Source organism: Vigna unguiculata, chromosome 5 (genome assembly GCF_037176805.1).
Source record: "Vigna unguiculata cultivar grain cowpea cultivar isolate G323 ecotype 2 chromosome 5, ASM3717680v1, whole genome shotgun sequence".
Classification (NCBI taxonomy): Eukaryota; Viridiplantae; Streptophyta; class Magnoliopsida; order Fabales; family Fabaceae; genus Vigna; species Vigna unguiculata.
In genome coordinates, this window is record NC_140796.1 from 96,330 (window position 1) to 122,076 (window position 25,747).

At 32.6% G+C, this 25,747-nt stretch overlaps 3 protein-coding genes and 1 long non-coding RNA gene across 8 annotated transcripts; 1 reads left to right on the forward strand and 3 right to left on the reverse strand.

The window, feature by feature from the left end:
- Positions 1 to 83: 83 nt before the first annotated feature.
- On the reverse strand, positions 84 to 5,160 carry LOC114183484 (uncharacterized protein At2g33490-like). Of its 5 annotated transcripts, none has more exons than XM_028070515.2 (12): positions 4,723 to 5,154; positions 4,523 to 4,595; positions 4,349 to 4,426; positions 4,173 to 4,234; positions 4,017 to 4,085; positions 3,799 to 3,827; positions 3,506 to 3,713; positions 3,171 to 3,413; positions 3,045 to 3,083; positions 2,523 to 2,576; positions 1,435 to 2,426; positions 84 to 320 (listed from the first exon to the last, which is right to left on the reverse strand). In XM_028070515.2, exons 1-11 carry the CDS (start codon positions 4,876 to 4,878, stop codon positions 1,461 to 1,463), a joined length of 1,977 nt encoding a protein of 658 aa, XP_027926316.1. In that variant the 5' UTR covers positions 4,879 to 5,154; the 3' UTR covers positions 84 to 320; positions 1,435 to 1,460. The 5 variants fall into 5 exon arrangements, with proteins under 5 accessions (XP_027926316.1, XP_085529746.1, XP_027926314.1 ...); XM_085673620.1 differs by having other exon boundaries at positions 4,523 to 4,633; positions 4,723 to 4,862; XM_028070513.2 differs by having other exon boundaries at positions 4,173 to 4,426; positions 4,723 to 5,160.
- Positions 5,161 to 6,671: 1,511 nt separating this feature from the next.
- MAB1 (Transketolase family protein) lies at positions 6,672 to 12,136 on the reverse strand. The gene is made up of 15 exons (XM_028073272.2): positions 11,990 to 12,136; positions 11,724 to 11,761; positions 11,583 to 11,642; positions 11,420 to 11,500; positions 11,276 to 11,302; positions 11,124 to 11,186; positions 9,841 to 9,927; positions 8,646 to 8,771; positions 8,362 to 8,495; positions 8,163 to 8,235; positions 7,969 to 8,034; positions 7,799 to 7,837; positions 7,579 to 7,703; positions 7,382 to 7,496; positions 6,672 to 7,150 (listed from the first exon to the last, which is right to left on the reverse strand). The coding sequence occupies exons 2-15, from the start codon at positions 11,745 to 11,747 to the stop codon at positions 7,082 to 7,084; spliced, it is 1,089 nt and encodes a 362-aa protein (XP_027929073.1). The 5' UTR covers positions 11,748 to 11,761; positions 11,990 to 12,136; the 3' UTR covers positions 6,672 to 7,081.
- Positions 12,137 to 15,412: 3,276 nt separating this feature from the next.
- Positions 15,413 to 16,719, forward strand: LOC114185251 (uncharacterized). Its single transcript, XR_014995256.1, has 2 exons — positions 15,413 to 16,493; positions 16,613 to 16,719. It is a non-coding gene; the product is annotated as an uncharacterized LOC114185251 (long non-coding RNA).
- Positions 16,720 to 21,593: 4,874 nt separating this feature from the next.
- On the reverse strand, positions 21,594 to 23,370 carry LOC114185250 (NAC domain-containing protein 83-like). Its single transcript, XM_028072872.2, has 3 exons — positions 22,466 to 23,370; positions 22,143 to 22,393; positions 21,594 to 22,049 (listed from the first exon to the last, which is right to left on the reverse strand). The coding sequence occupies exons 1-3, from the start codon at positions 22,644 to 22,646 to the stop codon at positions 21,783 to 21,785; spliced, it is 699 nt and encodes a 232-aa protein (XP_027928673.1). The 5' UTR covers positions 22,647 to 23,370; the 3' UTR covers positions 21,594 to 21,782.
- Between the last annotated feature and the right edge of the window lie 2,377 nt (positions 23,371 to 25,747).

Below are 25,747 nucleotides of genomic sequence, written 5' to 3' on the forward strand. Positions count from 1 at the left end.
TACACAACTTAATTTAGACAATTGGATTGCTCGTAAAGAGGAGGCGTGATTGATTGGTTACCGTCATTGCTTAAATGCATATCTCAACAATAAAGCCGATGGGCATTTATTTCGAAATAAGAAAACAAAAAGCCCATAAAGTTGAATTAACAATGATTATGACAGACACACGAATACTAGGTAAAAACGAATATATACATCTTTGCAACTAAGCAAAACTTAACCTAAGTTTTCTTGGCCCCAAGCTTAATTTGCCAGGCCGTAAAGGCTAACTTCAGACGTAAGTAGAATTAGTCTGCACAAGTATCCATTGACTATACCTGGGTTCATCGCATAACATTAGTCAAAACAGAAAGGGAACATTAAATCATACGTAAGTTAAACTAAAATTTCTCACAGTATTGGTAGCAGGAACAGGAACAATAATAAAGCAATTGCTAAATCTTACAATGGTAATACCAATTAGTTTAGAATTGAAAATTCTCCAATGCATTATAAAAACTACCCCATCATGTCCTAAATTATGCATCCCATCATTATAAACACTTCCACCTATTGCACATGTTATTTTAAGGACAAGATGAAAAAAATAGCAAGCAAGTGAGCTTCTGCATGTATGACCTCATATTATAAAGTACTTGTGCATAATAAAATGTCAAGTCCATTTAAAATAGATGATGCTTGCACCAAAAATATTCTCAATCCCAATGTGCATTTCCAGTAGAGAGTATTTTGCATATAGATTACATAGTCTATTTTGTCATATGGCAAACTATTCCAAAAGTTTAAACGGTTAGATAAAGACAAAATTTAGAACACATCCCTTCATCCAAATGCCTTGTGATTAAATTCAACACTTTATTAGAAGAATGGAAGTGACTAAGAGAGATTAAGGTATTTCCGGAGGAAAAGGACAGAATAAAAACTGAATATTATGACATTAGAATTGACTTCATATGATATGAAATAATGTTGCAATTGCAATACATAAAGCACTAACCCTTATTTATCCTAATTTTTTATTATAATCCTAATTAATAAAGTCCAAAGAGATAAACTCACATACTCCAAATTACACTAAGGATACAATAAAAAGTATTGGATATTTTTCATTTAACAATTTTATTCCACAAGGGGGAATTGGAAATCATTTATATATTGCAAGAACTTTGAAGATAGAAATAGGTGTCCTATACCAAAGGCTTTTACAGGTTCTTGATGTTATAGACGTGGGTACGGATCTTTATCTCCATTTTATACCATTCCAAACCAGGCAAATGGAGACAAAGGTTTTGCCATCTATAAATGAAACTTCAACACTTTCTACATTGTCTAAATTTCACAATTAAAAAAAAGTTCAAATAAATCAAGGAAAACAAAAATAATAGAAAATAAGAAAAAAGGTAAACAAAAAGCCCTGGTTTAAAAAAATACCTCTGGTCTAAATATCCACAGCAACCTCAGCAATCTGATGATGGCTGACTACTAGATAACGCTAGTGGTATCAGAGGAGAAGCATTAGTCTCGGATATAGATGATCCATGAGAAGAATCTAGTGTTCTAGGAACATGTAATGCTGCAACTCTAGCGCCACTAGAAGGTATGGAGAAACTACGAGTCATGGCCGGAGGTGGCATTGGCAATGGAGATGCAGCACTTGATGCGGCCAAATTATTTGCAGAGGAAACCTTTTGACCTCTAGACAACAAGGGACCAGAATGACCCACCAAACCTAAAAACCTTGAATTCGATGGGAAACTGGTTGGAGGCCTAGGAAGTTCATGAAGCTCACTTATTTTGGGTGAAGACACGAGAGTGGGAGAAGCAGTGGGAGATAGTTTTGGAGATGATGACCGAGGCTGAGGGATTGGACTTGGCAAAAGAGGTCCAGAGAATAGTTGAACACTTTCTACCAAAACCGGCCTGGTAGGCCCGGGATCACTTGTCAATGGGCCAGAAAAGGCATATCTTTTAATCTTTTTAGAGTGAGCAGAAATGTAATCACGGTTCGAGGATAAAAAATTATCTGCCAGAGGACGAGGCAATCTCGTGGATGCAGTATTACTGTTACTTTCCTTGTGTACTGACTGAGCACTTCTGACAATAGAACCAGAAAATTCATCACCACTATCTTTTTCATGTTTCTTTTGATCCAATGGGGATGAATGCCACAAGTTCTTTGTAGGTTCACTTAAATTTGCCTGCACTTTGGAAGGTTTTGGATTATTTGAACTTGAAGAGATTGAACTCTTGGCATCAACGGGTGTGGGTAGCACATATGAACTAAACTTCCGAGATAAAGATGGGCGCATCTGTCTCATTTTTTCAATTGCATCAGGTTTACTATCAGCAAAAAGCGGGGCAGATTGGCTCCCTGTCCTAACCCTAAAGGAAAATAAATTCCTTTGAAGTTTGTCTAAGTTTTCCTGCAAACAGAGCAAAAGATTCATTGTGCATGCCCTTGCGTACTTTAAGTTTTATAGGCTCCAAAAAAAACTGAAGATAATAGATGTATTTTTTACCTTGGCAGCTTCAGATGTAAGACCTCCAGGAGGTGTAACTTCCACTTGATCCAGCTGTAAAGAGGTGAACACGGATAAGCACCATGTCATCAAGATGAGTAATATAAGCCAATTGAAGTCTTTTATAAACTTTGAAAATTAAAACTATATATATATTGTTCAGAACCAAAATCTTCAAAATCAGAAGTTCATTACTGAAAACTTCCATAGCATTTTCATGCATTGACCAAAGAAGTTAAAACCCCGAAGTTTACTTGAAGAGGTTCTTGCTCAACCCATCCATCTAGTGGCATTCTAATTAAACTGTATTACTCGTGTGCATAGAGCAGTTAGTCACAATTAAACAAACAAATATGCAAAACTTTTGAGCTTAAGACTGTAAAAACAACTTTGCGCACAACATAATCTCTCTCCAGGAATTTAGTCATTCACTCATTAATTTTGCTTTCACACATATACACCATAGCATGCAGTAGGATTCAAACCCTTCAACGACCACCACATGAGTGCACAATCATTCACCTGTTCCCTTTTGCGTGTCAGTAGATGTAATTTCCCAGCCTTCATTAGACAACCATTTCTAAATAAATTCAAAATCATCAAAGGGGAAGAAAAAAATTGAAGATCATAGTTACTTAAGGTAGTCACCTCCATGGAGTTTCGTGACGTAGAAACATCTCGGTCTTGTTCAGTTTGTCCATAATCAAAACTCAGCTCACCATCATCATTATCATCATAACCACCACCATCATCATCTCCATCGTCACCTTCATACCCATCCTCCTCTTCAAGACCACTGAACTGGTAATCAATGTGCTGCTGTTCAGTTACAGATTTTACATGTGGTTCTACTGTCTCAAGGGACTTGACTGCTTTCTTGAAAAAACACAACTGTTTTGGGCACAAAAGAAAGCAATGGTAATAACATTAAAAAAAAAAAGGAAACTCCAATTTTTGCAAGGAAACAGGGGCATGTGAAGAACCTGAGAAGCATGGTGACGCGTTGCCTGTGTTAGAAGACTACGCGATTGTCCTTGCTTCAGAGATTTCAATCGGAAAACAAACAAAGTAGCCTCTTCATCATATTCATCATGAGCAGTTTGCAACTGCTGCAAAGAAAAAGTTTCCCCTTTCCCGCCTTTAGACCTGCCTCCTTCTCTGTATCTTGCTACCATATAGTCATATAAGTCTCTGCATATCATATGACACAATGACAAGTATATCAGTGTGACAGTCAAAGACAAGACCAGATCCAAAAATAAAAAACATTTCAAACCTTTTCTCATCACACTGCCGCTTCATCTCCTGGTCGAGTGTTAAAAAAAAAAAAGATAAAAATTACAAAAAGTCATCCATGCAGAATATAAAAATAAAGATATTTTTAGGTTACTGCAATAAGAAAAAGCTGAATCTGAAAGTTGAAGGAGAGTGATGCATAAGTAGGTTTGTGTAAGTGCAACAGATAGAGATATAAAAAAGATTAGAATTAGAAACCTCAACAATTCGAAGTTCATTCAATAGAGACTCTGAGGGAATGGTAATTGTCTGAATAATATGAGAACGCTGGAATGGGAAAGAAAAGAGTGATGAAAAGCAGAGATAATAAGAAGTAAAGATAAAATGGAAATAGAGAGAAGATTAGGAAGAGACGTAGTCATCAATGAGTTTGTGGAGTTTGAACTGGATTTTGCCGAGCATGAGGAGAAGTTTTCCTGCAATAATATAATGGAAAAGAACAGGGCAAGGGGTTAGTGAAGAGAGAAAAATGAGAAGGGTGATGAGGTGTGTGCGGAAGTGGAAGAAGAAGTAAAAGAAGAGTAGAGTGCCAGTTTCTTCTCCGTGGTCATTTAAAGCGGTCTTCTCGAGAAGACAAGAACCCATGTCCCGCAAGGACTCAGAGAATTCTGTAAGAAGAGAATAATAGATCATATTCAAAGCCTGAAATGATGAAGAAAATAATGAATGAATGAATGAACGATATTCCAACGTCCCAACCCTACCATAGGCACTGCTGGCGGTTGCGGCCGCGGCGGAAAGCAAGGTGTCATAGCAGTCCCTCATGTCTTGCATATCCTGAAGACCAATTCCAAATCAATTCCATCCGTCAAACCCTAAAAGTAGAGATGTATTGTATGATAGGGTAGGATATGTTGAAGAAACAGAGATGGAAAGAGAAATGCGAATGTGGAGGCGTGCGTGCCTGGGTGGCCCGAGCGAGCTCGTCAAGCTGGCCCAGGGGCTGGATGGAGTTGGAGGAGTCATGCTTGCGAGTGCGATTGTGAAGCGCCAGACCTCGCAATTTCCTCAGAGAGTTCTTCATCGATGCCTTGCAATCGTTTCTCCTCCTCTCTGCCATTAACTTTTGCTTTGTTTGTTCGTAACGAATGAGAGATTAGAGTGTAGAATAGCAAAAGGAAATCGCCGCCAACAACGACAACCAGGAGGTGGTCAAATCCCCTTCCCCATCCCAATCAGACCATTTCTTTCTTCAACCGCTTCCTCTGCTTACGCCACCAACTCCTCCCACGCAAATTCCACCACCCCCAACCTTCCATTATTTCTATTATTATTATTATTATTATTATTATTATTTATTTATTTTTAATAATATTGTATTTCTATTTACCATTACTATTATATTATTCTACAGAACAATTTTCCCTGACCTTCTTCTGTCTTCCCTTCTTCCTCCCTCTCTCAATTCTCTGCTTCTCGTTACTCCACCCTTCTAATCATTGAATTATATTATAAAACTACTCACTCAAAATACTTTCGTTCACTTGTCAAAAGTCAAGGCCGCACCTTCCATGCATACAACTTTTTCTATATTTTTTTTTTCTCCAAACAAGAATCAATACAAAATGTTCTTCTCCAAAATGTAAGCTTTTCAACTTTGACTTTTAAAATGACTGCCAAACTATTTTTCAAAATTATGTTCCCTAACTAAAACAAAGACACGTTTTTCAAATTAAAAATACTTCGTTTATGGAAAGTGACACTGAAGCTTCTAAATTCCATTTGTCTGCAAAACTCAACTATTTATCACATTTTGACTCCGCTCCAAGAATAATGTAATCGAATTTGATATCATAACTTGCTTTGCGAAAGTGAGATTTTGTTCTAAAAAAGTCTTGGATACAAATAACATTCAAAAAGAACTAAGAAAACATATTTTGGAATTTATGAAAGATTTTTTATGAAAATATCATCACTTAAGTTTTTGTTTAAGGTTTATACACGCATTATAATCAGTATTTGTACGTGAGGTTTTTTTTTTTGCTTTAAAGTTCTACAGTTTTATTTTTAAAAGTGGTCGAAAGGATGAAAGGAAAAATGTATTTAAATTATCAAATCGAGATTATTAAGTATTAATAAAACAAACCCTGGATGAAATCTTAGGGAACGAGAATTTGTGTTCAAAATATTGTTTTCATCCCCACATACAACGTTAATATTCTAGAAAAAGAAAAAATAGAACATTTCATCATGTCAAAACGTCAAATAAAATAAAACCGAGAAGTTATGGTTGAAAATAATACATTGACAAAGTATTAATATATTTTCCTTTCATTTTAAATATTTATCCAAAAAAGACTTAAAAAATTAGCACCATCTTTGTCCTTCAAAACCTTCCCTCTCAAATATACTCCAACAACAAATATAATTTACTATTGCCAGTGACATTTTATGGCATATAATTAGGTCTACGACATAAATTTGCTAAATTATCTTCCCTGGTTAATACATTGACATGATACTAAATGAAGTTGACTACAACAACTATATCTAAAAGCAACCTCCAACTGATTTCTCATGATTCACGGTGAAAAGGTTCACAGATAAAAGTTAAGTTCGTTTACGCAAAGGGTAAGATAACTGGAAAAGGTAAAATTCGCAAAGAAAGTAGGAGGAAATGGCAAATGAAGAAATTTCTTCGATTGACATTAACAGCAGCCAATATGATTTCGTGGCTATTGGTGAACCGAAAGAACGGCAGAGAAAAACGACAAGCTTTGGGGGTTCACGGTGACTTAGACCAAGCACCATCCACAACACCAGGTACCCACAGCCTTGCTCTCCACAAGGATACGGACATCATATCAAATTAAATATCTCTGGCCTGCCAAGTAACTGAAACAGTAAAGAGAATTGAATAAAAAAAGTAAGCTAGATCTTGCATAGAACTGGTCCACTGGAAAGAAACTCGACAATGTATTCAAAAAATTGACTACTTAGTTATTGCCAATCAGAAACCAAAACACAGAAGACTTCCCGCCCTGTGTTATTGTTTTCCAAGTTATTAAACTTAACTTCCTCCCATATATATATATGCTGGCTGAGAATGGGGAAAAAATGTATGGCATCTGTGAGTCCTGAAAATTAGGAATATACAACAGAATTTTTGAACCAAAGCCTAGCATAACCCACGAGTTAAAACCAGCATTCTTTGGTTGTAATTTCTTCCTGCTGTTTTATGGTGGAAATTTGGGGAAAAATTGTTTTTGGTACATCAAGGATTACCAAAGAACTAATCAGGACGTGAAATTTTTTCAGAACTTTCAAGCAGCTGCAGCCAAAGGCACCGATCTGTGGCATGCTCTCTTCGCAGCTCGAACAATATCTTCAATCTGTCCATCCACATATACCAGAAAGCAATCAGATTTAAATTCTCTATACACATGTACCAAAACCTTAAACAAAGTAGCATCAAAACTCGTGTCACACAAAACCATTATGTCCAGGCTATCATTACACCCATTCAAAATAGAAATAGATTTCCGGATCAAAATAAAGAAAACGGATCTTCCAAAACAAGTTGACATATTCAGAAGAAACAATTAATATTCTACAATCATTACCTGTGGGACAGCCATTCTCTCCAGGTTAGCTGCGTATGGCATAGGGACATCAGCCCCGGCAATTCTCTCAACCGGTGCGTCAAGATAACCAAAACTCTCCTCAATGACAGATGTGCTGCTCAAGAGAAGTGTACACTCACATGATTGGCAAGAGTTAACCAGAAAGATACAGAGAAAGTCAATGTAAAGAGACAAACCAGATTTCAGCCCCAACACCATGCTGAGGAAACCCTTCTTCAACTGTCACCAGCCTGTTGGTTTTCCTGACAGAAGTATTGATCGTGGCCCGATCCAGCGGTCGGATTGAACGCAAATTAATAACCTATGTGGATAAAAACGTCACTAACCATTATCATAACCCAAATGAAGTTTTTCAGAAAGAGGGGAAAGTTCATTACAAACTCTTGCAAGTCTTACCTCAGCACTGATTCCTTCTTTAGCCAGTGCCTCAGCAGCCTAAAAACCAAGAAGAGATATTTAAGAATGTTATCTACTTTGGTAGTACAGGACGGGTTAGAGACTTTTAACTTTTTAGAACAACATAATATTCATATCTACACCACAAAAGGATCTTCCGGTAAACAAACCTTGAGAGCATAGCCAACCATTTTTGAATAAGCTGTAATAGTTACATCTTTTCCTTCCCTCTCAATCTGTCAGTGGTAAAATGCATGAAGCAAACATGAATTTAGTTAGATGCAGTAAGAAAGCATTATTGTGTAATAAATAACTAAATATGGCTCTAGAAACAAGGATTCGTACACTACATATAATTAGCTACCTTTGCTTTTCCTATGGGAAGGCAAAAACTGGAATCAAGAGCTTCAGCTGAAACAGGGAATGACTCACCATACCTAGGGGACATAACATACAAATTAAATATTCTTTGGAATAATAATAACAACTGGTGTTAAAACTATGGCAACCTATTTCACGGGTGGGGAGGTTGTGTGGGGTGAGAATCAAGCAGCAAAACTTACAGCAACTCATTTTCAAGAAAAACAACAGGATCTGGGTCCCTTATAGCAGCTTTAAGCAAACCACGTGCATCTTCTGATGAATACGGTGTTAGGACTTTCAACCCAGGGCATGTAGCATACCAAGATGCATAACACTGCATAAAAGCAAATTGCAGTTACATAGATGAAATCTAAAGCATTTATCAGTTCTCCACAGCTGTAAAGCAGAGTAAATTCAATGCAGAATTTAACGAAATAGTGAAATAAAGTTTGTAAATAAAAGAAAGTATCTTTGAGAACCATACTTGAGAATGCTGGGCACCAACCCCAGCAGCAGCACCATTGGGTCCTCTAAAAACAATAGGTACAGATATTTGCCCAGCAGACATGTAATTGGATTTTGCAGCAGAATTAATAATATGGTCTATTGCCTGCAACAATAGTTAAAATTCAATGAGTGGATAAAAATTAAATAATTAATCAGCAAGCTAATAAAACAAAGATGACACAGCTGTATAGCAGACAAATGAAGCTAAAAACTAAGCAATATTCAAGCTACCAGTGGTCAACAACATTAAGATTGCAAACAAAAGGCCCTACTTCATGCAGCGTTGTCAAGTAACCAAATTGCAGCAAAAAGGCCTGCCATCTAATAAACTAAATTGATTTGTATGGCATTGAAGTGATGTTAAAACAATTATTTAAAACACTACAGAATTGCTTTATTTTTAAAGTCAATTATGATTGACACTGTTAACAATAAACTGAATCCCTCTTTTGAATACTGAGATCGGCAGCTTGGCCCAACAACAAATCCTTAGCTTTATATCTTTAACAGGTTAGTCAGACACGGAATTTCAAAAGCATTAAGTATGTCATCCCTGCAATGAGCAGAGAATCACTTCAGGTTCTCCTAGAGCAGCAATCACAAGCCCAAAACATGTAATATCTTGACAACTATTGGTGATTTGTCATGTGACTCCTCTAGCAGCATGCCATTTACTAGCATGCATTGTTTTTCACATCCCCACCCCCTCTAGTTTGAGATTGACTATTATCAATATCATCATGACTTCTATTTATGAATGATGACTACGGTTTTTACAGAGTAATTTTTATTTTTTGAGCATTTATATGTCTGCTAGAAATTAATTATATCATTTATCTTATATACATTAAATTTGCTCTCGTGCCAAGCATTTTTTGAGTTGGGTAGGCACACCTATATCCTGATCATTAACACAGCCTCACAGTGAAGTCAACATTTCTCCTTAAGGAATCATCATCACGTATTCAAAAACTCAACTCAGGTATTCCTATCACTAAAGAGAAAACTCATACAATGTTTACAATGTTATATAATCATCTTCATGTACAGCCAGGTTCACATATATATATATATATATATATATATATATATATATATATATATATATAATGTAACACTTAACTCCACACTAAATTTAACAAAGAAATGATGCAATAAAGATATAATCCTACCTGCATGGAGAAGTTAAAAGTCATAAACTCCACAACAGGCCTTAGACCATAGTAAGCAGCACCAACTCCAATACCAGCAAACCCAGCCTGTATTATAATTTCACAAAAAATTATGTAAATCCAACATATGCAACCATGTATAAATCCTGTTCTTTTTTGGCTAGGGATAGGCAGTTAAGTTCAATTCATAAAAGACAGTCTGTTAATCTCATTTTTAAGATGGAGAGCCAACCATGGTATTGAAAACATTATTGATATTAGAGTACAATATTGTGGCGAGAAGCTGAAAAGATTAATTTTCATGTTCAATAAGCAATTTGTTGCAAAAAGTGAAAAGCGGGACACATGAAAAACACAAAAAAGCCAAAAGTAGCATCCCATTCTAATTCCAAGGAATGCATCCCAAAGCCATCATATTATTAAAGCTTCAATTTATTTATTTTATAGGTTGATTCCATCAATGACTCTTTGGACATATTAAAGTTGGACCTTGGCAAGTTCAGAGAGAAATTCAGAGGTGGTTAGATGCCAAAATCTTACAAATTTCATTTGGAGAAGATTCAGGGTGAAACACATGTGCTTTATCGCCAACTCTAACTCATAACATTGTGCTTGGGTTAGTCATACCAACTAATTCAGAAAATGAAGAATAGCAACAAATAACAATAAAGGGTCTGCTTAATGTATAGTTTGAGTTCATCATTTGTTTTATAATTAAATATAGGTTTTTAACCAAAAATTGAATACCGATGAATTTCTCAATGCAATTTTTTTACTTTCTTGAATGGTACTAGATCTAATAGACTAAAACTGGGAGAGGGTTACAGCCTCAAGAAGTACCAAATGTGTACCAATTTGCAACAATTGTTACCTAAAAGTAAACCCAGTGAAGCGGTGTAAAGAATGAAAGGGAGGGTGGGAAGGAGATGTAAATAAGTTGCAAATAAAATGGGTGGAAAAATATAGTTTGAGTTCATCATTTGTTTTATAATCAAATACAGGTTATTAACCAAAAATTGAATACCGATGAATTTCTCAATGCAATTTTTTTTTCTTTCTTGAATGGTACTAGATCTAATAGACTAAAACTGGGAGAGGGTTACAGCCTCAAGAAGTACCAAATGTGTACCAATTTGCAACAATTGTTACCTAAAAGTAAATCCAATAAAGCGGTGTAAAGAATGAAAGGGAGGGCGGGAAGGAGATGTAAATAAGTTGCAAACAAAATGGGTGGAAAAGTATGAAGTATGAGAGAGACAGGAAATGTAGGGAAGGAAAATGACCTCAGTGATTGGGGTATCGAGAACCCTCTCAGGGCCATACTTCTCGAGCAGCCCCTTGGATATCTAAAATGAAAGAAGAAAGAAAGTTAAGAGGTAATACATAACGGTATCGAGTTTTTAAATCCAGAGGTTGGTAAGACAAGTAAACTAACCTTGTATGCACCCTGATATTCCCCAACCTGCACTTAAACAAAAGGAAAATGAAAGAACAAACATAAGAGAAGAGGGCAAGGGCGAAAATAATTAAAAAGAATGTAAAAGGAAAGAGACAATATAATAGAATGCAAATGGATGACCTCTTCACCCATCAAGAAGACTTTAGGATCAGCTGACATTTCCTCATCGAGTGCGGTGTTGAGAGCCTCTCGAACAGTGATCTGCAGCGAAAGACGTGAATCAGAGAAACGGCGAGTTTGGTTGATATCTGATAAGAGATTAGATGAGATCAATAATACGAACCTCTTTGGCGGCAGAAGAAAAATGCCTGATAGCGGAGAAGGCAGGGCGAATGCTCTGAGTCTGCAAAAAAGAGTGTGCGTTCTGTTGTGTTCATCGTATGAAGCAGAGTGAAATGCAATTGCAAACAGACAAAAGTCGTACCTTGTGCTTTATTACACCCCACATCTTTCTTCTTTGATCTTCAATCAAGCAAACAAAAACAAGAAAGTCACCAAAGTCGTAATCCCTCAACGAATTTCATTTTTTTATATCAAAAACTAAAAAAAGTAATCAACAACAAAAGCGAGAAGCAGATATGAACAAACAACATCTACGGTGGAAACAAACACCCTAGGACTAAGTAAGAGGCGCGTGCGAGGATTCAAAGAAAGATCTGGAAGAGGATGCAGAGGAAGAAGAAGCCGCACCTGTAACTGTAGCTGGATCCGATCCCCAGTAGCCTGATGATACCCACACAAACAAGTATGAACCAAACCAAACAACCCACACCCTTTTTCTCTTGCCCTTCCTCCTTTCGCTTTTTCTTTTCTATATAATATAATTATTTATTTATCGTTACACTTTTTTTTATTTATTATTCAAACTCGATTTTATTGGAATATTATAAAATAATTTAAAATAAGAAAAATTCTCAAACTAGAAAATGATACTGATAAAGATGAAATATTTACGTAAAATTCCAGTATTATATTCTTCAATCTTTTTAAAAATTTAATTGTCCAAATGAGATTTGTTTGTATAATTTTAGAATCTAATGAAATAATATTTTTAAATACCCTTACAAATGTTTTTTTAAAGTGTTAACTAAAAAACATAAACGAAAGGAAAACCTTAATTATAAAAAATAATATACTCGCCAACCACATGGGACATGGGTCGAGCGAGGTAGGTAGGTGAGGCAGGCACAGGCTGCTGTTCCTCCCCCCTCACACTAAACATAACCATTTCACAAACAATATTTGTAAACTTCACATTAATAATTAAAAAGGAAATTAATAATATATTTTTCTAACTAAATCAATTATTTTTAAAAATATACTAAATTATCCAAGTATTAATTATTATTTTCCTAAATTTCTTTCAATTTTATTAAATAAAAGACTATACAAAAGAGTATAATGTCAATTTTTAAAAAAGTTTAATTAAGATTTTTGTTTTTTTTAATTTAGAGATCTTTCATAAAATATTTTTACAATTTAAAATATTCTACTTTTAATTTTGAGAAACTTAAATTTTAAACCTATCGTAAATTTGAATGTTTTCATATAAGTCTCTAATAAAAAGTCATTTTATTAAATACTCAAAAAAATTATAATTTATTAATTAGTATTTGTCATTTGATTTTGTCATCAACTATGTAATTTTGCTATTTCTTTATATTTTTATTTTTTATAAGTATATTCATATAAAAGAAAACTTAAATAAGTCTTATATCTCTCATTTACAGTGCAATATCTATTAAAGAATATGTAAGTATTTAAGATATTTGCAAAAGGTAAAACTTATTCTATCTTTGATTACAAGATGTAATTCTAACATGTGTAAATAATAATTTTGTACAAATTTATACGATAACCGTCTTAGAATAGGAATTCAACCAAATTATGGCAAACCAAAATTTTGAAAGAGATAGTGAAGATACTTGGCTTTGGAAAGAAGAGGAGCAAGGAGTATTCGGTGCGAGATGTGTATATAATACATTGCAAGATACTTTAAAAGAGGAAAACACATATCTATTTAATGTCTTTTGGAGTTTGAAAGTACTTCCAACTGCAAAACATTTTGCACGACGAGTTTTGTTGAATAAGGTACCAACTAAGGACAATCTAGCACAAATTATGACAAACTTCAAACACTTCCATCTTTCGAACTTGAATGAAAAACAAAACAAGGTTTGGAAGGTTGTCTGGGTAGCAATAGTTCGGGCAATTCAGATTCATATAAATAACATTATTTTTAAGCAAGAGAAGGTAGATGTAGTGGAAATTTTCAGTGTGGCACAATTAAATGCTTGCTTATGGGTGAAAAACAAAATATCTACTGTTAGATTCTCTTACTCTGATTGGTATTGGTGTCCTTTTGAGTGTTTAAAAACTATGTGAAGTACCTAGTAGGAGAGAGATATGAGGTCTTTGCAGCAATTGAGACATGGTGTTAAGAGTTTAATTTGTTGGTTTGACCTTCTTAATTTTTTGTTGGTTATAGTACAATAAAGTTGGATAAGTTCTTCCAATGTTGAGTTATGGTGCACTTATTGTTAATCTTAGAACTACCATAGATTAATCTAGGAGGTCGTTACTAGTATGGTTGTTTTGTGCTAAAACAGAAAAATGGGAAATACAATCTTTCTAATGGTTCCTCACAGGTTCATTAATTCCTACAACGGCAGCCATGACATCTTTCATAACATGGAAGTGTTAGGATATGGATTTTAGTGCTTTTGTTGCATGTGCTACCAACTCTTAAATGGAACTACCTTTGGACATAATCTAAATTATGTATGAAGCAAAACAACAAAAGGCATAACTACCTCAAACAAACATATGACAAAAGGTGCCCCACATGTAAAAGGAATAGGACAAACAATAAAAATTTGGGTTTTAATAGAGTCTTTGGAGGAGACTAAAACCACCTTACACATATGATTAAATTAGAGAAAATAGTAGGTGGACTATGTATTTTGTTGTATTACTAAGTAAGTTAACTTTTATAATCATATACATAAACTTTTTACCTTTTAATTACTTTAATTATATTAGCATATTTTTTTCCAAGTACTTGTTTATATGTTTAAAACATGTTTATGTCTTCATTATCAAATTTGATTTACATTATATAGATTTAAATTTTTTGATAAATTAATGTTTAAATGAATAATTAGTTTAGTGTAGTAAGTATTGATAATTTTTGTTAGCATTGTAAAAAAATATTATTTTAACAGGCCCGACTCAAGGATAAAGCAAGTGGAGCACTTGCTTTAGGTCTTTAAGAAAAGAAAGCCTAAAATAAATTTTACTATCAATATTATTTTATTAAATTAATTATAATATTATATTTAAGAAAAAAGGCCTCAATAATTTTTTTATTACTAATATACCTCTATTAAGTTAATTATAAAATTTTGTTTAAGAAAAAAGTCTCAAAAATAATATTTTATCACTAATATATATCTGTTAAAGTTAAATTAATTACAAGTTTATATGTAATAATACAATTTAATTAAATTATTATTAGTGTCTATTATTTTTTATTGGAATTAAAAATGATATTTAATGAGTTCACTTTTTTTTAGTAAATTATGTTTTTGTTTATGAAAAAAGGACAATGATTAATTATCTTTATTTTCTTATAATTAATCTTAATTCTATTTTTTTCTTTTCTCCATCTTTGACCTTTGTCTCTCATTGCTTTCTTGTATTCTAAAGTCTTAGAGTTAGGGTTTTGACATATTATATTTTTGAATTTTGAATCTCATGTTTGTATTCTTGTTGTTTTTATTCTGTTTGTTGAATTTGTATTAGAATTAGAAATACATTTTTTTACTCAATTTTACTTTTCAGTACTTTTAGATTTATATGTGTTCTTGAAAGTTTTTTTGTCCTTACCTTGACTAGGGACTGAAAATTTTCTACAACATAATTAGATTGAGGTTTAGTCTTTTTTCGGTAATAATAGATTAATCAAAGCATAATTCATATATAAGTTTTTTTGTAGAAAAGATAATTTAAGTTTAAGAAAAAAAAGATTTACTATCGAGTTGAGAAGAACAATATATTTTTTTTAATAATGATTAATCTTAAAATAACATATGCAGTTTGTGAAAAAGTTGAGACTTGAGAATAAGGAAGAGACTTGAGAGTTCAAGACACTACAAGTTTACTTTCGAGTTTACTTTGTTGACAACCTAAATTAGGTTTTATTGTTTTAACTTACTCGTTTCATATACTTATCTTTAGTAGTGTTTTATATATTATAATTTTTTATTTTATATAAAAATATATAGATATTTCAACTAGAAAATTTGAATCAGCTATTTCAAAATCCGGAAGAAGAGAAGAATTGAGACTTTAATTGCTTGACAAAAAGGAGTTATGAATAAATTTATAAAAATAAATAAGAAAAATAAATTAAAAAATACATGTAAGTTCTCTTTGAATGGAAGATAATAAAAATATAGAAATAGGTGAAACCAACAATAGAGAAATAGAGAAAGAAAAGTAGTGAGTGATAAGGATAATTCTGATTTTCAAAGCCATGATAACGAGGAGGAAGGAGATTAAAAGATTAGATGGTGATTTTACTTTTGGCAAGAATATATATAATTCAAGTCAATGGAAGAATATCGATACAAATTTGAGAAACTTATTTGTAAAAAAATGTTCGTTCTAGACACTTTTTCTTCACCAAATTATATTCAAAGGACTAATTTTTTATGCTAAAAAAACACAAAAAATAAATTTTAAATAAAAAAATCTCATTTATTAAATTTGCTTTAGGTCTCCGCATATGATTCATTGATTTTGTTTTGTACTATAAATATATTTTTAACTATTAGGTAAAATTAGATTATTATTAGGATAAAATAATATAAAGAGAGAAAGAATAACAAAATTGGAAGAGTGGAAATAGTAAAACGTCAGAATGGAAAAGTGGGAAATGGGTAGGGAGAAAGAAAGCCCAAAACAATGAAAAGTTGAGCCCAAATTAGAAATGAGAAAAGGGTTGGAAGTGGTGGTGATTGGGCAACAGAAAGAAAGAGAGTTTTGAAATCTAAAGAAGAGAATTGGAAAGATGGGTGGTGCAGTGTGGGGGACTCGGAGATCGTGAAGAACCATGACACTGAAGGACTGAATTAAACTCACCACCACCCGCAAAGCCAATGCTGGGAAGCGCCTCCTCCGGGTTTGGCAGGTTCCCATCTCTCTGTCCCTCTATTCCTCCTTTTTAGGGTTTCTTCTTCTACTTTTTCTTCTTCGACAATCACATCTCTATTCTTCTTCTTCTGAACCCAATCTCTTGCATCATTGCAGGATCCTTTAATTACTCTATCCATTTTTCCTTCAATTACTCTAATATATTCTATGCTTCAATTCTATCTCTTATCAATCTAGCTATGCCGTGCCTGCCATATTCTTTTTACGTGCTCGCCACTGTTATTTTTATATTGTTTTCTAGACTATTCTTACTTAATAATTGCACAGTAATGCCACTCTCTTTTTGTTTTCTATATGATTCTTAGGAATTTTTAAACAGCTTTCAACGTACTAGCTTACATATAACCTCCCTATAATTTTTTTTTTCTTTATCTAATTTCTACAGGCAACCAAAAACATTTTTTAACTTATTTCATAGAGCTCTTAATCAAACTATCGTTTCGTGAAATCTTGTTTCAGTGGCGCTCTACCTCATTTTTGTCAAATAAACGAATCCTTATTAATTTAGTTATCATGATCGATGAGATTTGATATTGAACTGTATGTGTCATAAATTCAGAGTGAATATCCTTTTTTATAATTTTAAGAAGTTGTAAAAGGAAATTGTCAATATAGGTAACCGTGGTAAAGGAGGGAGATTTGTGTTTTGGGCCGTAGTGTTGTGGGGCTCTTAATTTATGGCCCGTGAACTTGTAGTAGGGCTGAAATTGAATTGGCGTTTTGACGTCAATGCGATGCAAGCCAACCTATTTCCAAATGGTTGACTCGTTAATGAGATAAAAATGAGTCAAATGAACTGATTCGGTTTTTAGTGGGTAAGCGCTTTGTTTTTTCTTTCAATTTGTTTTATATAGAAAGAAGCAAAGTAGACTGATCTGATGTATCTGTTTATAAAAGTATAATTAAGGTATTTATTTATATTATCAAACATCAACTAAAATTAGAAAATAATATTATAAAAATATTAAGTATAAATATATACAATTAGATAAACAATTAAATCCTATTCAAATCATTTGAACACTATTAACAAGATCCTAAGGTTAAAGAAGATCAAAAGATCAAAGTATTAACTTATAGTCAATAGTTTTAATAAAATGATAGCAAAAGATTATTGTTAATGAATAGAAAGGCAGTCTATTTTAATCCATTTTTGCCATCCTTATAGTGTTGGTGGAGAAGGCGAGTTTGGATCTCTTTTGGGAACTGGGGTCCATGTACTTAGATTTATTTGGTTAGGAGAAGAAATAAGAAATGGACACGTCTTGTTTGCTGCAGTTGTACTAAGCAAACATTGTAAATCCCTGCGGGTAAACAACATTAATAGACATAGTCAAAATTGATGGATGCACATGTTGCCTTTTGTGCAAGACAATTTTGGATGGAGAAATAATAATTAATAGGAAACCTTCTGAACCTGATTGACCTAATCAGGTGAGCCTACTACCAAGTTTAGCTTGGATTGGAGTGAATGGGTCGGGTCATGTGTGGTCTACCATGTTAGGCTGCCCACGTGATTTGACAAAAGTTTTGCATTGTTCTAAGTCAGCAATTCACACAACACTCGTTGTCATCCTTTATTTTCTTCATGAAAATGAAACTTAAATAGAAAATGTGTCGTGAAGAACTCTAACACCCTTATTAACAACAAACTCCGCTCGCCAATTAATTCTTTTTTATTTTTCTTACTTCATCTTTTAGTTCCTACGGCTCAGCTTTTATAGTCCTCTCTAGTTTAATGAATTCAAGAATGTTACCATACATACTTTTAACAGTTTTTCCTAGCACCCTTTTAGTATATTAGCTATATTTATAGGGACTTGTGAAATAGTGAATTTCGTTCTTCTTATAGGGAGTTCCGTTGATAATTTTGAGTTCTTTAAAATTTTACTTCATGATAAAAGAGTGTAATGATAACATTATCTTTTCTAATATAGAGTTAATATTTAAGATTTATTTCAAACATTTTTCAAGGAATTCATTTCTCGTGCATCAGGCAAAGTTTAGTTTTTTTAAATATAGTTAGATGGCAAATATACATCCGAGTTTCAAAATCGAACTTAGACATGTCCGAGTTTCAAAATCGAACTTAGACATGATTAAAAAATATACTATTTTCTTTACTTGAATAAAAAACATGCTGACAATACAGAAGTTCTTAACATTTGCAGTTGATGAACTGCTATTTTTCCTTTTTTAAATGTTCGAGAGCTAACACTTTTAAGTAATTAGAACCGTGGTTAAATGATAGAATTACTAAGTAAAGGGGTCCTATATTACATATGATCCAAATAAATTTGTCTTTATCATGATTGGTTGACGTGGAATTAGGATGTGACTTCATGTACAATTTTAGGTCTAACAATAGAAGTTAAATTTTAGAAACAACGATTTAAGAAGTATTTTACTTCACTTTTGTTCAAAAGTTAACTTCACAGTTACTATAATAAATAAAAATATTATTTTAAAATCCAAACAGTTGTGTTCATCTTATTAGACGATAAATTCCTCTAAATAGATATCTGTTTCATTTGATGTTTCAGAGGATGTGAACCATTCGATACATCGTTCAACAAATAAACTATAATGTTAATGTTCTAATAGTTTATTATTGGCCAATTTTATTCTGTCTCGTGTTCAAATAAGTTAGACGAGGAAAACGGACACAAATAACTTAGGCTAAATATATTATAAATTGTATTTTACCTAAATTTGAATATAATAAATATCATGGGTACAAAGCAACACAATTATGGGATGCTATTAAGAATCATCCATGAAGGCACAAACTATATGTTTAGTTGAGAAAAACCACCAATCTTCAAACACAGGAAGAATTGTATTGAAACTCTTGATGAAGTGTTTGAAAAATTCCAAACTGTTAACAACAAGCTTCAAAAGATTATAGTACAATAATCTCAATACATCTCAGTACAGTATGAAGAATTTGGATATATTCCCCAAGGGGTAGGAACACAAACACGAGCATAGAAGAAACACGAAACATGATAACCATGGCTCTAGGTGAATTCTTAGAGAGAAGATTTAAACTCACACATGCTAAAAGGATAACAAATTATCCACGTGAAAACGTTATAATCTTGTAAACCTTTAAAACGTAATGATGAAACTAAGAGTTCGAGAAGATCTCAAATGACTTGTCAAATTCATCCTAACAAAATTGTTCTAAAATTTTAAATTGAAAGTATTATCTTAATTTAAGTTTGTTTATTTCTTATTACCCTAAAATATTTTAGGATAACAATGTAGGTCAGTTTATATAGGTTCGTATGTTAAATTGATTGAAAATATCGAGTATGTTGCCTAAGTCCGTCTTGCATAATGTCTGCATAAGCTAATGACAGGACATGACAAGTTAATCTGCATAACCTGCTACAAGAAGGTCCGCAATCCACTTTTATTTTCTTTTGTTTCGTTATTGTTTCACCACATATTTAAATGTTTAGGTCAATTCTCTTGCATACATTTAATATTGATTCTCAAATCCTTAACCGTATAGCAATTATCCGTTGCTTGAATGCAGAACAATTATTTGTACTTCTGATTGGAAGTATGAATTTTTATCCGATCCTATCTTTATTTTAAATTCATTAATTGTCATTGTTAAAATATGTAACTAATTACAATTATGAAAAAAGTAGAATATGAAGTTTTTCTTAGCCTATAAACTCAATGTTAATAAAATAAAATAAAATGCTTTTGAAAGTCAAGAAAAAATGATGGTTAATTATTATAATTTTTTAGTATCTTAACTAATAATTTTATTTTTTTTATTGGTAATTAAAGATTTAACTTTTTACATAGTTATTTGATGTAGGTGTTAATCTTAGGTTTATATAGCTCATCACAATTGTAAATCTATATAATGAAATGAAGATATGGAAAATTTAAATAAGATTAATGTTACAATATAGTATTTTTCTTTTTTTAAATTCGTTTATGTGGATTGGGTTTGGCCAAACATTACGTGAAACAAAGCAGTCTGCAATTCTTGCCATTCTTATGCACAGTGGTATGCTTGATACACTTTTTGTAAGCAAAAATGCCAAACTAGCCAAAATGGTATTTGTCAGGAAAAGTATGATCCTTAAAATATTTTCATTATCTCTCCTAAAACAATCATTTTTACTTAGTTTTATCTTTAAGCTATCTATTTATACATAATGGAAAGTGTAATGCTTTCTTATTAAGATGAGGGTGTGATAAGAATTTAACGAAACTTATAATGGATACAAAATATTTCAAATATTAATCAGAAGTAGTTGAACAAAATATCGTAATTAAGTTGTAACTAAAAAACGTTCCTATAAGTTAGTAAAGAACTAAGTTTTAATTATAAAACAATAATTCATATAACATTTTCTTCTAAATTTTTTCTTTGTTTTTATTTAGTACTCTTCTAAAATTGTTCTAAGGCATTTAAAAATAGAGGAAAACATATTTGATACAATTTTTAAAACGTTATGAATAAAGTTACATGGTACATTTTCATACCAATAATTTTTGCAATTTTCTTATTTACTTTTTGGCATTTTTTTTAATATGATATCTAACTATCACTATTTTTTTTTAATTTATTCAGTTAACCCATTAGTCAATGATGACATACTAAAACATAAATTCAATCATCATGATAACATTGCCTCTAGAATTCAACTCCTCTTTTAATAGATCAAGTAAATAGTTTTAATTAAAAATAAAAAGAAAATGAACGTTTAGAATAACATTATTACATACATGTATTGAAATATTGATTTTTTTTTCGTTAATAACTGCAATTACTTTATCTTTTCTCATTCGAGAAAAAACCAAATCTTGACATGTATAATGTTATATATATATATATATATATATATATATATATATATATATATATATATATATATATTACGTTACATATTTTTATCATTTTGTGTATTTTTTTTTTTTTTTAATTTTGTGAAGAAAACTCTGATTTTCTTTTGTTCTGTGAAAGCATCTCCTTTAGGACTGAAAATTAGTAACTTTTAAGGGAGCATTGCATTTGCATTTGCATGATGATGAAGAGCGTTAGAGATTGAAGTAAAAATAAAAACTGGATTACACACTAGTTTTAGTAGCATACTCTCCAGACATAGACTACCCTTAGTGCCGTTGAAAATGAAAAGATAATTACAGGGAAAGACAATAAAAGAAAGAGGTAAAGCTTAGGTTGATCTGAGATGGTTGTAAAACAAGTAGTAGTACTAGAATGAAGTGAAGGGAGTCAAGGTTTTCTTCTAACATACGGGAAGGTGTTGGAGCTACTACTCTCTTCATTCTCATCTGATTCATGGGTAATTCCACTGCCGGCAGAAGATGAGCAATCAGTCTTGCTCTGCGCCAAAAAGTCATAGAAAACCATCTTCAACTTCCTCACCTTCCGGCTATCCACTTTGCCCCTCAAACTCTCCATCTCCTTCTCCTCCCCGTTTCTACCTCCACTTCTCCTCTTCAAAAATATGCGACACAGAACCCAGTTTTCCATGGGAGCCTGAACCACACAAACAAACCAAAAATATTGTATGAGTAATTAATGCATGCGTGAGGATAATTGGTAGTTAATTTGCTTGCTCTGAACCCTGACCTGAGACGGAGAGTTAAGGAGGCGGTACTCGTGCATGATCCAATCAGTTCTGGATCCATGAGGCGGCTTTCCTCTGTAGAAAACAAGTGTCTTCTTCATTCCCACTACTTGGTTCCCTTTTGAAGTTAAAATTTGTTTGTCCAACCCAGTGGCCTTCCAGTAACCTGAACTGGTGGCTCTGTTGGAACGGTTGCCGTTAGGATATTTGGGTTCTTTGGTGCTGAAGAAGTACCTCTCTTTCTCTAAATCACCTGAGGAGACATTGCAATTAGACTGAATGAACTGAGAAGAAGAGAGAGGGGGAAGAAGGGAATAATGGAAACCTGGCAAATCCCAAGGATCAGACTTGCAAACATCAAACTCAGGAATGACGGAGGCTGGCAAAGGGCAGGAGAAGACCTTGCGCTTTAAGTATTGCACAACCAATTCCTCGTCCGTTGGGTGGAAACGGAAGCCCGGAGGCAATCTGAGCTCCCCATTCTTCACAAAATTGAGTTTCTCCATTTACTTGCTGTCTGTATAAAGTAATAATAGTTTTGTGTGTCCGAGTAGACCAGAGCAGGGCAGTTGGGTGGGTGACAATTGAAGCACTCGTGGGGGGTTCTTATAAGTCCATTAAAGCGTTGAGGAAAATAAAGAAAAGGGCTGAAGAAGAAGGGGAAAGGAAAGAAGAAAAAGGAGGGAAAAGGGGGTTATTATTATTGGATAAAGAAAGCAAAAGGGTATGGAGTAAGATGCAGTGTGGCTTCTTTTATAGAAATGGGTCTGACAGGAAGGAAGGAGAAGAATAAGACGACACATTTTGCGTAAACCAGACTCAACCTTTCTTTTACTTTGACGTTATATTAACTATGGTTTAAGGTTTTATTATTATTATTATTATTATTATTATTTTGGTTTGTTCGTGAGAAAAGTTGTTAGTCCAGACCAGAGTGGCTGCTGCTGCTGCTTCTAAGAAAACAAAGCCTAGTTCCGTCGACCTCTTGTTCCTTGTGTTGTGGTTGGAACTTGGAATTAGATAGGAGGAGGATTCCGTTCTGTTTTTCCATAAAAAGCAGTCCTCGGTCCCTTCCTTGGATAAAACAAAACAAGTTCTCCATTTTTTTCTTGGAAACAAAATTTGTCTTGAGTTTACTGAATTTTGATTTGGGTAGTTTTACTGTTGAAGTGAAATGAAGAGGTGCTTGGAGTGAAGTTACGTGATGGGGTACAGCTGGAGGTGACCCAAGGCAAGACAAAGAAAGAGGCTATATCAGTGGCATGGCACTGATTTGATGAAAGTACTCAACTAACCCTCTCCCTCTCTCATACTAACTTCTTTCTATTTCTGTTCTATCCCTCAACGGGGAGCAAACCAATATGAATGAATAGAGGAAACTCAACTCTTTTGGTTTTCTTTTGTTAGTAAGTAACTTCTTCACACTTCAGACGCATCCCATTCTGTCGGTGTTACCTTTTCTCTCCCTCCCTTTCCACTTTACATCACTAATATTATTCTTATCTCATTTTTCAATCCCCTTTCATTTTTTCCTATCTTTATAATAACTTTCACTAAAATGTCTAGTACTCATAGTAAATTAATTTCTTCTAACATTATTTACTATCTGTAGGTACTTAATTTACCTTTCAGCTTTGATTTCTGTAAGGTTTTCATTTTTAAATGCAATTAAGGTCCACGCTTGTTCAAGATCTTTTTAGATCAGAAATAGTTAATTATGTTTCTGGGACACTTTTGAAAATTGAATTGATTGTATTTATGAATTCTTCTTATGCCACATTCATTTGAGGAGCCGTGAACGTAAACAACATACACTTGCGAAATCATTTTCAAATCAATTAAAATATTCTGTTAGCTTTTCAATAACTTAAGGGTCTAAATCACGCTGAAATCGACTAACCATACAAATTGGCATATATTCTTATTAAAGCAACATGCATAAAAACTATGGCCATATAAAACCAATGAGAAAATCTATTCTATCCCAGACAGACATGATCCTATGTATTGCAGTCTCAATTGTCATAATATATTTCTATGTGGGCCTAATTTCTTTTTTATTTTCCCACTAAATAATGGAAACGTCCATGTTACTTGGGAGTGTAGAACAAGTGTTTTTAAATTCAATTAAGTACTAGTCAAACACTCGTTATTTATTTATTTAGTATACTGTGTCGGGAAAAATATAAGTTGATTAATTCCTTTATTTCGCAGATAATAAGTTATCAGGAGAGTCTGTCTGATTGTGGAGAACTTTTTTTAAATTTATTAATTCAAAAAACATTATTTGGATAGGTCAGTAAAAATAGTGTACGAATTTCTCAATATTCTTATCACATTGATCACATTGGTTCATATTACTAACTGCCTACTTTATTTTATGGTTTAATTAGTTAAATGGTATTCACTCTCGCTTAAATGTGTCAGTTTGATATTCGATTTTAAAAATATAACAATTGAGTTCCAATTTTTAAAAATATGTCTCAATTAGGTCTCTTAAAAAAAAAATATTAACGTAATTATCAATATTGATATTTAAAATGATTTACAAAATTAAGTATTGATATTTATATTAAAATTTAGTGGTAAAGATCATGAATAAAGTTAATGATGTTAATAAATTTTTTCTGAAAGGTTGAAATACTTTTCAAAAATTGAAACTGGATTGATATATTTTTAAAAGCGAATATCAAACTGTCACATCTAAACGAAATTGGGTATTATCCGACCAGTTAAATCTGATTTTATTGATAAGTAATTTACATCGGACACTCAGACTAAAATTACTTTTGATTATACACATTTGTTTTTAAATTGTTGATTGAAAACTTAAATTGACAGGGTAAAAAATCATGCATTATTTTTGTCAGACCACCGTAACGTTGACACGAAACATCCGTCTCTATTTTACTGATATCTAAGCTTAGTTATAATTGGCAAGATGTTTTTTGATTATATTTCTTTCACAAATTCAACGTTTTAATATTTTTTTATTTGTAACTAGACTCCTGCTTTTATTTACTGTTATTTCAACAAAAGATATTATAAAAAACACTAGATGTATTATTTCATATCAATGCTAAATGTAAAAATATGTTCTTTTAACATTCTAAAACATCTAAAGTTTAGTTATATTTCAAAAACATTGTTTCTTTCTATTCCTTCTACTTTTGAAGGCAGAACTTTTCATTCTTCAAACGTTGTCTAGACAATTTTTTGTCTTTTATAAAACGTTATTTAAATTCGAAGAATAAAATGATGCATTTCAAAATCAAAGTGACTGAAAAAAAGACGAAAAAGTTAGAAGAGCTAATATATCGAATTTAGTTTTTCATTTTAAAACAAACCAATATATATATATATATATATATATATATATATATATATATATACACACTTTTCTCTGTTTTTTTATTTATTTAAGAACTAATTTATTAAGTTTTGAGCTAATATCGACCTCAGTGTGCAGTATAAGATTTTGTAATTGTTGTTATAAAAGCTAGTTATAGTTGACCGGTTACTTTTAAAAGACCGGTGCAATAGAAAAGTTATTAAAAAATTATTCTAAAATGTAATTTTTTTATTATTAAAAACAAAGGTTTCACGA

Excerpts from the sequence above, each read along its gene's own strand:
- LOC114183484 (XM_028070513.2), bottom strand. The coding sequence starts at position 4,878 with ATGGCAGAGAGGAGGAGAAACGATTGCAAGGCATCGATGAAGAACTCT. Across the intron at positions 4,596-4,722 it reads AGCTCGCTCGGGCCACCCAG|GATATGCAAGACATGAGGGA; the intron begins GCACGCACGCCT and ends ATTGGTCTTCAG. Across the intron at positions 3,084-3,170 it reads CGTCACGAAACTCCATGGAG|GCTGGGAAATTACATCTACT; the intron begins GTGACTACCTTA and ends TGTCTAATGAAG.
- LOC114185250 (XM_028072872.2), bottom strand. The coding sequence starts at position 22,646 with ATGGAGAAACTCAATTTTGTGAAGAATGGGGAGCTCAGATTGCCTCCG. Across the intron at positions 22,394-22,465 it reads TGATCCTTGGGATTTGCCAG|GTGATTTAGAGAAAGAGAGG; the intron begins GTTTCCATTATT and ends ATGTCTCCTCAG. Across the intron at positions 22,050-22,142 it reads TCCTTAACTCTCCGTCTCAG|GCTCCCATGGAAAACTGGGT; the intron begins GTCAGGGTTCAG and ends TGTGTGGTTCAG.
- MAB1 (XM_028073272.2), bottom strand. The coding sequence starts at position 11,747 with ATGTGGGGTGTAATAAAGCACAAG. Across the intron at positions 11,187-11,275 it reads AATATCAGGGTGCATACAAG|ATATCCAAGGGGCTGCTCGA; the intron begins GTTAGTTTACTT and ends CTTTCATTTTAG. Across the intron at positions 8,772-9,840 it reads CTTTTAACTTCTCCATGCAG|GCAATAGACCATATTATTAA; the intron begins GTAGGATTATAT and ends CTATTGTTGCAG.